Raw genomic sequence first — 9,583 nt, 5'->3', positions numbered from 1 at the left:
TCTGACTCTTTGCGACCCCATGGACTGCACCACGGCAGGCCTCCCTGTCCATCACCAACTTGGTAATGACCTATGTGGGAAAACAATCTAAAAGAATGGATATACGTATAACAGATTCACTTTGCTGTACAGCAGAAACTAACGACATTGTAAATCAACTATATTCCAGTAAAAATTGACTAAAAAAAAAAAAAAAAAAGAATGGGCCTGTGGTCAGCTAGCTGCATAGGCTTGCACCAAATGCTTCATTCATAATGCAGTAACACAATTACGCTTTTTGGACTCACTTATTGCTTTATGCTAGGGAGAAGTTCCCGTATTTTTTTTTATCCTTGGCTGTAATTGTGTGTCCTTCTCATAAATACTGTTATTTGTACTGCATCTTAAGATTGATATGCTATGCTTAATTGATTTCCCGTCTTACTCGAATATCCCAACTCCCCCACATTATTCCCATTATTCCACCACCAGTTAGTATACGTTTTTCTATGAGAAGTTTTGCCTTTTTAGATGGTAAGATATTATTACCTACCTGTTCATAGTCCTGATACAGGTAAAATATATATACAGAAATAGCTTGCACCAAATGACTGCATCATAGATCAGTGTTTATGCTAATTTAAATCTTCAAAGCAAAAGGAAATTCTATTATATTACCAGTCCCTGCCTTAGTGGGGCTTAACTTGACTCTTCTCTCATCTCTTCCACTTTATGAGTAACCATGGTTACTGGAATAAAACTCCTATCAGGTGTGAAAGTAGAGGCTGAATGTGTTTGAACTCACATTTCTACATCTTAAGACAGTTTTACAACTTGGACTTGTCTCTACCGTTCTGCTTTATGTGACTTTCATCATTATTTTAAAAGCATGTACTTCTTCATCTGAAGTACCTGCTGGTTCAATACTCGTCACACTTCCTTGATATCATGTTTAGAGAAAATTCTCCTCCTGCCCTATTGTCTGATGTTTCCCCCTACCCCCTGTAATCTATTTCCAAGTAAATAGAATAAGAAGTGGTTTTATGAGCATTAAACAAGTAATTCTCTGGCACATTAATTTTGAAAGCTTTGGATGGCAGCAACTCTGGAGAAAGAACAAATCTCAAGGTTGACATTTTCTACTCTGGGGAAAAGAATGCTTTTATTCATAGATTACCTAAAGCAGGTAGCTGGACACTCAATGATTTAATAAAAATATAAACAAAATATGATTATTGAGTGCTAGATAGTGTATTAGACAAGGGAAAGAAATTTTCTCATTTCTAACATAACTACCTTGCAAAAAACAATTTATCATCTCTATTAAACATCCCAACAAATAAGTCCCAGAGGCTGGAGTCCAAGACCAAAAATCCCACCCTCACCATGCATCATTTACTGTTTTTGAAAAATGATTACTAAAAGCCGATTTTTATGCTAGGTATTTTTAAGGCACTGTGATCTTTTGTTTTACAAAACTTATCCTTGAGAGATGTGATCTATTATCTCAGCATGTTATGGTAGACCTTTGCATCACAATGACTTTTTAAATTCCCACTTCTGAAATGTGGGTAAAATCATAATGAATGGCCACTATTAATCTTGATTTTATCTATTTCCATAATAAATTTGTGAATGTTTGTCATTTTCATGAAAGTGGCATATCTAAGAAGAATGAATTAATATGTAGTATGTGTCAAAGCAATGATTATTGACATATTGCCAAGATTTTGCCTTACTACAATTTTCTCTCTTTAAGGACTCAAGGTAACATGAAATGATGGGATCTTAGCTTAGCCCACAACTAGTTGAGTGAACTTGAGTCATTTCTTCACTTATAAAAAGAAAGGTAATAATACCAACTGAGTTTCTGTAAGACTCGGGAGAAAACACAAATAAGAATATTTTGGAAATGGAAATGTCCTTTACAAATTTTATGTTTATTACAACTGCTGCTAAATTTGGAAATGCTTTTCTTCAGTTTGATTATTTTTAGATCATAGTACAATGGAATCATGAATCCAAGTGGTAATTTTCTCATTCAAGAGATTCAACCCACTTTTCATGAAAACTCAAGAAAGCCTGAGATATTAATGTTTTTAAAGAAAATATGATCACCGTTAGTATTTCCCATTTTCTTTCAGAGTCAATCTAAATACAACACCAGGGGATATAGTTTCAAGGTTTAAAAAAATCTTAGGAGCATCCCCAAAGCCTGTAAATCTTTGTAAAGTAATTTTTCCATTTTAAAATGAAATATTTTGAAGAGGACAACAACTGGTGATGATCAACACTATTGTCCAACTACGGAGAACATATATTAAGGTAACACTCCCAATGGCGCCAAAAGATATTAAGTATAAAGTCAGTGTAAGCCAAGGTAACCTCATGGATGGACAAAGTCAAGAACTGTCAAGACAATATCTGTAAAGCCTAAGAAATTTTGAACTGCCATAAGCCCTGAGACAATCATCGGAATCCTATCGGGAAATTAAACCAGCAACAAAGTTTTTCTCTCTATTCAACTTTCAACCTGGGACCACAAATATGTGCAATTTATTAACAGACATCTTACCTGTTTTTGAGCTACTGAGGCAGAATGAAAGTCAAAGAACTATCTTCTTTCCCAGTTGATTTATTCAATCATTTACTGGTAACAGTGTGGATGCATGCCTATTTATCTCATACTTGGGGTTAGAATCCAATACTACTTTGTTTCTCAAATGGTTCCTGTTTTGGCTATTGAGAGTTCAGATTAGCTCCTGATATTCTAAGAGTTTCGCTGAGCTTTGGAAAAGGAGAAATGAGTGTGGATTGTAGTGTCTGGAAATAGGGGTAAACTATTGAACTGGAAATGAAGAGACTTTTTTTTTTTTAATTCTAGTCTCAGTCCTGAAAGAACTGGTTTTGTGACTTTGAGCCAATCACTTAGTCTCTATGAGCCCCAAAGACTTAAAACACTATAGCTTAGTGATTATGGGCAAGTCTTGGAGCCAACCACTTTCGCTCATAGTTAGGCTTCTCCACTCACTGTGTTACCCTGGGCAAGTCAATTAACCTCTCTGTGCCATAGAGTCCTCCTTTGGAAAACAGGGATGAAAACAGAAACTACCCTATAGGGTTGTTGTAAGGATTAAACGAGTAACATGATGTTATAATCTAATCTGTTTAGGCCCGTGCCCAGTAAATTGTGAGCATTGAATTATATGGTAAAATGGGGCCAATATAACCTGCCTTACTTCACTTCTTCAGGTGCTGTGACCCATAGGAAAGGGCAATATGCTCCATCAAATTGTTGCTGCTTTGTGAAGAAGAATAAACAGTAACACAGTGTTGTTTTTTTTAATCACAAGAAGCCAGTTTTATTAACATTAACATGTATGAACATCACACATAGTCAGAATAAAACCTTTTACTAACATTAACATGTATGAACATCACACATAGTCAGAATAAAACCTTTTACTAACATTAACATGTATGAACATCACACAGTCAGAATAAAACCTTTTACTAACATTAACATGTATGAACATCACACAGTCAGAATAAAACCTTTTACTAACATTAACATGTATGAACATCACACATAGTCAGAATAAAACCTTTTACACTCCACGGTGTAACTTTGATTAAAAGACATATTGCAAGCATAAACAATGATATTCGTTCCTCTGATATAATGATCTGAGAGTTGTGATTTCTATGGTTACAAAATGGAAGCTAGTCATTTAAGAAAGAAGACTTAGCAATAATTACAGAAATTTTCTGGAAAGGGTTTCCCATACATTTTAGGGTATAAGAGGTTATTTGAAATATGCCAAATATTCATAATTTCTGTGGATATTATAAAATACCTCAAGATTTCAGTGAACTGTCATTATATTAACCTTTAAAAGCATAACTTGATAATTTACATCTTTAGTATGTGGAATTATTCCCTGAACACTTACATCATGGTGACCTACAGGGATGTTTGACATGAATGACAAACACCTCCATTTAGATGTTTACTGTACATGTTACATTACTGTGTCCTTAATCTTCTAATGGAGAAAAATATAAATGATTTCTCCCTAGACAGAAGGGCTTCTCTCATCTTTGAGGTACCAACCATCAAAAACATAAGTTTGCATGCACACTAGAAATGAAGCATATCATGGAGTAATCAGAGAACTGAATTATATTCATTTTCAAATAATCACAAATCATGTCAATATAAACAAGGATACATTGCTAATAATTGTATCTTTCCAAACATCAACCTTTCATCTTGTGATCCACACTAACATATCAATTTTCTATCTGTTTTAACTGTGGATTACTATCTACAGTACTTCTCTTTAAGGGGAACTTCGGAAAACAGGATTGATGTAAAGCTTTCTAGTATGGATTTTCTGATATTTATTTAGATTTCACTTTTTTTTTGCCTGTTCAATAAGTTTATTATTGTCTTATCTGAAAAATCTTGATAGAAAACTGTGGTTTGGTTTAACTCTCAGCAGCTCGTTCCTGAGCTCTAACGAAGCTTGCCTTCTTCTGAGCTACCCGATCTTTCTTCTGGGCAAGTGACATTTTGGGACGGTTCCACCTCTTCTTTTTAACTTCTTTCTTAGGCTTCTTCTCATACACTGGATTCTCTCGTATTGCAGCATGAGCTTTCTTATACATCTCCTCCATCATGTCTGGAGTTACGTTGTTCTTTACGTACTGAGAGAATTGTTTCTTGTAAGCATCTTCATCTTCTTCAATCAGGTAACACATGTAATCTGCAACGTTCTGCCCCAGGATGTGCTTTTAGTGTACCTCAGCACTGAATTCTCTGCTTTCTGAATCATAACCAGGGAATCGTTTGGTACTCTGAGGGATAGACAAGCCTCCATCGACAGCTCCCTTTAGGGCCCCCAAAACTTTATTCCCTATAGTAGTTCTGGCAAGTCCTGCATCCAAGTAACAGGTGAAGGCACCAGGTTGACCATCAATGCTTTCCACATTGTATTCATCTCCAGTCACCTCAACTTGGCCTTCATAAATTTTGTCCATACCAAACCCATTAAGAAGCCTGCGGGCCAGCAGCAGGCCAGTACAATATGCTGCAGCATAATTTGTCAGGCCAACCTTCACACCATATTTTGGGAGTTCGTGAGCATAAGCTGCACAAACTATCATATCTCCTTCTATACGGGCATAAGCAATCTGACAAATGATATCTCTGTTTGTTACACGATCATTCTGTATTTAGGTGTGTTGTACTTATTTTTATCTTGGATTACCAATCATTTCTGAGCATAGTAGTCAGTTTTGCCCTCTCGCCTTCTTCTGAATTTCACTTGGCATCTCTTGAAGTAGGCCTTGTTCTTGACAACTTTAACAAACCCGATTCTGTGCAATAGAACCCCGACTCTGTGGCTTGCCACAGAGCTGCAGAACCAGCACGGCTCCGGAGGGGAAAAAGTAGATTTCACTTTTCATTAAACCATTTTGTACATTTTTTTTTTTACATTTCTACATCATTCCGTATCTTTCTTATATAAATGGTCTCGTGTTTTCTGATGTGTATGTTTAGGACAAACTTCTTCCATCACTTATTTCATTATTAGGGTTTCTCTCCAGTATGTGCACTGAGATGCCTATTGAGATGTCGGCTGTGCCTAAAGGCTTTGCCACAAGCTTTACATTTATAAGGTTTTTCTCCAGTATGAATTATCTGATGTTGAGTAAAATTTGAATTTTGATTAAAGGCTTTGCCACAATCTTTACTTTTATAAGGTTTCTCTCCAGTGTGAATTCGCTGGTGTTGAGTAAAATCTGAATTTCGATTAAAGGCTTTTCCACATTCTTTACATTTATAAGGTTTCTCTCCAGTATGAATTAACTGATGTCGAGTAAAACAATAGCGCTGGCTAAAGGTTTTGCCACAATTGTTACATTTATAAGGCTTCTCTCCAGTATGAATTCTCTGGTGTTTATTACGAGTTGAGGAGCAACTAAACGCTTTTCCACATTCTTTACATTTATAAGGTTTCTCTCCAGTATGAATTAACTGATGTTGAGTAAAGCCATAGTGGTGGTTAAAGGCTTTGCCACAATCCTTACATTTATAAGGTTTCTCTCCAGTATGAATTCGCTGGTGTTGAGTAAAATCTGAATTTCGATTAAAGGCTTTTCCACATTCTTTACATTTATAAGGTTTCTCTCCAGTATGAATTAACTGATGTCGAGTAAAACAATAGCGCTGGCTAAAGGTTTTGCCACAATTGTTACATTTATAAGGCTTCTCTCCAGTATGAATTCTCTGGTGTCTATTACGAGTTGAGGAGCAACTAAACGCTTTTCCACATTCTTTACATTTATAAGGTTTCTCTCCAGTATGAATTAACTGATGTTGAGTAAAGCCATAGTGGTGGTTAAAGGCTTTGCCACAATCCTTACATTTATAAGGTTTCTCTCCAGTATGAATTCTCTGGTGTCTATTACGAGTTGAGGAGCAATTAAACGCTTTTCCACATTCTTTACATTTATAAGGTTTCTCTCCAGTATGAATTAACTGATGTTGAGTAAAGCCATAGCGGTGGTTAAAGGCTTTGCCACAATCCTTACATTTATAAGGTTTCACTCCAGTATGAATTCTCTCGTGCTGAGTAAGATTTGATTTTTTATTGAAGGCTTTTCCACATTTACATTTATAAGGTTTCTCTCCAGTATGAATTCGCTGGTGTTCAGCAAGAAGATAGCGCTGGCTAAAGGTTTTGCCACAATCCTTACATTTATAAGGTTTCACTCCAGTATGAATTCTCTCGTGCTGAGTAAGATTTGATTTTTTGTTGAAGGCTTTTCCACATTCTTTACATTTATAAGGTTTCTCTCCAGTATGAATTCGCTGGTGTTCAGCAAGAAGATAGCGCTGGCTCAAGGTTTTGCCACAATCCTTACATTTATAAGGTTTCTCTCCAGTATGAGTTCGCTGGTGTCGAGTAAGATTTGAGTTCCGATTAAAGGCTTTGCCACAATCCTTACATTTATAAGGTTTCTCCCCAATATAAGTTCGCTGATGTTGACTAAGATTTGAGAAATAGATAAACACTTTGCCACATTCCTTACATTTATAAGGTTTCCTACCAGTATGGATTTGCCAATGTTGACTAAGATTTGAACTCTGATTAAAGGCTTTGGCACATTCTGTACACTTGAAAGGTTTCCTTCCTGAATGGATTTTCCTATGTTTACTTATATTGGATGAGTTACTAAAGACTTTCCCACATTTATTCCACTTGTAATGTTTCTGTGGATTCTGAATCCTCTGCTGTTGAATAAGATTTGAAGACTGATTAGAAACTTTACCGTATTCACTACAATTGTAAGTTTTCTCTCCTCTATGAGTACTCTTATTTAGAGGAAGACCTGATGTTTGATAAAAAAATTTATTATATTGTGAGTTTTCCCCATCATTTTTACATTTCTGGTTTTCAGACATGTTTAAATATATGTTTAATGGAAGCCTATGCTCAGAGTGGTGGTTTGAATGAGTATTTACAGTAGAGACTGGAGGACCTTCCAGATTTTCCACATTTCCTTTCAGAGAACAAGTATGTTTCAAAACACGATGTAAATTTTTTCTGAAAAACTTACACTTCTCAGCAGATGTTGAAGACTGAAATGGGTGTTTCTCCCAATTTGACTCACGTAGCTCATTTCTTTCTGCAGTAATGTCTGCATTATGTGTAACTGTCTCAATTTCTTTATGTCCATGTAAACATCCTCTCTGTCTTTCACATGCCCTTGTATGTTCTGAGTCTTTCATTGATTGCAAGTTTCTGAGGTGAAATCTTTCATATATTCCTAGGTTTGCTTTTGGGAACAAATCTTCTACCCTTGGTTTCTTTGGCATCAAATCCTGGGTGTCTTGAGGAGACATAGCTGGGTATATGCCTGTTGTCTCCATTCTCCTTATATTCCTGGGATCCTTCATTTGCTCCAGAAAGGTGATCAAGTCTGGCTTAGAGGCCACAAGACCCAAGGAGGCCAGGTTCCTATAGTTCTCTACCATCACGTCCCTGTACAATTTCCGCTGATCGAGGTCCAGGCATTCCCACTCTTCTTGAGTGAAGTCTATGGCCACATCCCAGAATGTCAGCTGTTCCCGAGAAGCTGCCATTTCCTCCTCTTCTTCCTGCCGCTGTGTCTTTTCTGGGGATGTTATGCAGCCTCCACACGTCTCCTTCACCTACAACTGCTTCAGTGAACAAGAAGAGAAAGTTTTCTTGTTTGTCTCTCCCTTTTCCAAGCTCTTCTTTGACTTTCTCTGTTCCTGAGCTGTAGTGGGTAATCAAGACTAAGCTGATACCCTAATCACATCCTGGGTTTGGTGCTCACTTTCTCCCACTCTCTTTGCAAACCTCCTCTGCTAGTTGTTCTCTTCCTTTTCGCATTAGAGAGAGCAGGCCCCAGAACAATTCACAAGGGACAATGGACCCAAATTCCGAGCAACCTGCCTCTGCCTCTGAGGACTTTTAAAACTATGCAGCAGGCAGACCCGCTTCAAGGAGCCCTGAGCTTGAGCCCTCAGCTCTGCCTCGTAACACAGTGTTTTACAACAACGGTTCATCTTTCTTCAGATCACCACCTCACATACCCTCTCACTTCGTTTTTTAAAATTTGGATTTCCCCAGTGTTTGGCTAATGCCTTTTTTTGCATTCCAGGATCCTGTCCAATATACCACACTGAATTAGCTCTCATGTCTCCCTAGGCTCTTTGGTCTGTTTCTCACACTTTCCTTGCTCTTAATCCTCAATTTCGGTTTGTCTGATGTTTTCTCATAATTTGAACTAGAGATACAGATTCTGGAGGAAAGGACCACACAGGTGAAGTACCCTCCTCATCACATCACATCAGGGCATACATAACTCCACATGACTTATCATGGGTGATGTTAACTTTGACCACTTGGATAAGGTGCTGTTCACCAGGCTTCTCCACCATAAAGTTATCACTTTTCCCTTTCCATCCTCTATTCATTAGAATGAGTCACTACACCTAGTCCACACTGGGGTAGGGGATTAAACTCTACCTCCAGGAGGGGGTGGGTATTTAAAAATATTATTTGAAACCCTTCTATAAGGAAGGTATGTCCTTTCTCATCTATATATTTATTTGATCATTTCTTTCTGTTTGTTTAGGTGCCTGGCTGTTTACTTTCTACTTTGGGTTATAACCCAATACTACTTTATTTAGTGGCTCAAATTTTTCCATCTTTGGCCATTGAGAACATGTTCAGCTTGGCCCCCATGTCCCTTCACATGCCGCCATCTTTGTTTCCGAGTACTTCCTTGCTCTGTGGCACTGCAAGATGCTCCAGGCTCATCTTGTCTTACCTGGTCTTCCCTGCTCCAGTTCTAGATTTAGCAATTTCTCTAAGAGGCTCTGGTGCCTTTTAATGGAGAACAGTAGAGCTCTGATCCTTAACAGGATGGGAACAATACAGGGTCTGAGGTCCAGATCTGAGTCCTGATTCCCAACACATAGCAGCTGTGTATCTGGGGACAAGCCCCCTGATTGTAACATGGTATAAGGAGACAGGACACCTCCTAGCACTTAGCACAGTGC

At 37.6% G+C, this 9,583-nt stretch overlaps 1 protein-coding gene and 1 pseudogene across 17 annotated transcripts in view; both read right to left on the bottom strand.

Moving 5' to 3' along the window:
• Window positions 1–3,315: 3,315 nt before the first annotated feature.
• On the bottom strand, window positions 3,316–5,561 carry LOC145535781 (large ribosomal subunit protein uL18 pseudogene; annotated as a pseudogene). Its single transcript, XR_014075494.1, has 2 exons — window positions 5,553–5,561; window positions 3,316–5,417 (listed from the first exon to the last, which is right to left on the bottom strand). The product of XR_014075494.1 is annotated as a large ribosomal subunit protein uL18 pseudogene (transcript).
• LOC145536268 (uncharacterized) overlaps window positions 3,316–9,583 on the bottom strand; it is a 235,421-nt gene continuing 229,153 nt past the window's right edge. For 10 of the 16 annotated variants that reach the window (XM_081565304.1, XM_081565301.1, XM_081565303.1 and 7 more), the window contains one exon: window positions 3,316–8,212. In XM_081565304.1, coding sequence (XP_081421430.1) covers window positions 5,576–8,134 — 2,559 coding nt within the window. In that variant the 5' untranslated portion in view covers window positions 8,135–8,212 and the 3' untranslated portion in view covers window positions 3,316–5,575. The remainder of the gene's footprint in view (window positions 8,213–9,583) is intronic. The other 6 variants (XM_081565309.1, XM_081565312.1, XM_081565310.1 and 3 more) reach the window with 2 other exon arrangements.

This window comes from Giraffa tippelskirchi, chromosome X, assembly GCF_054371585.1.
Source record: "Giraffa tippelskirchi isolate mGirTip1 chromosome X, T2T-mGirTip1v1.2.pri, whole genome shotgun sequence".
In the NCBI taxonomy this organism is placed as follows: domain Eukaryota; kingdom Metazoa; phylum Chordata; class Mammalia; order Artiodactyla; family Giraffidae; genus Giraffa; species Giraffa tippelskirchi.
Note: the sequence above shows the minus strand (reverse complement) of the source record. Positions and strands in the feature narration are given on the sequence as shown.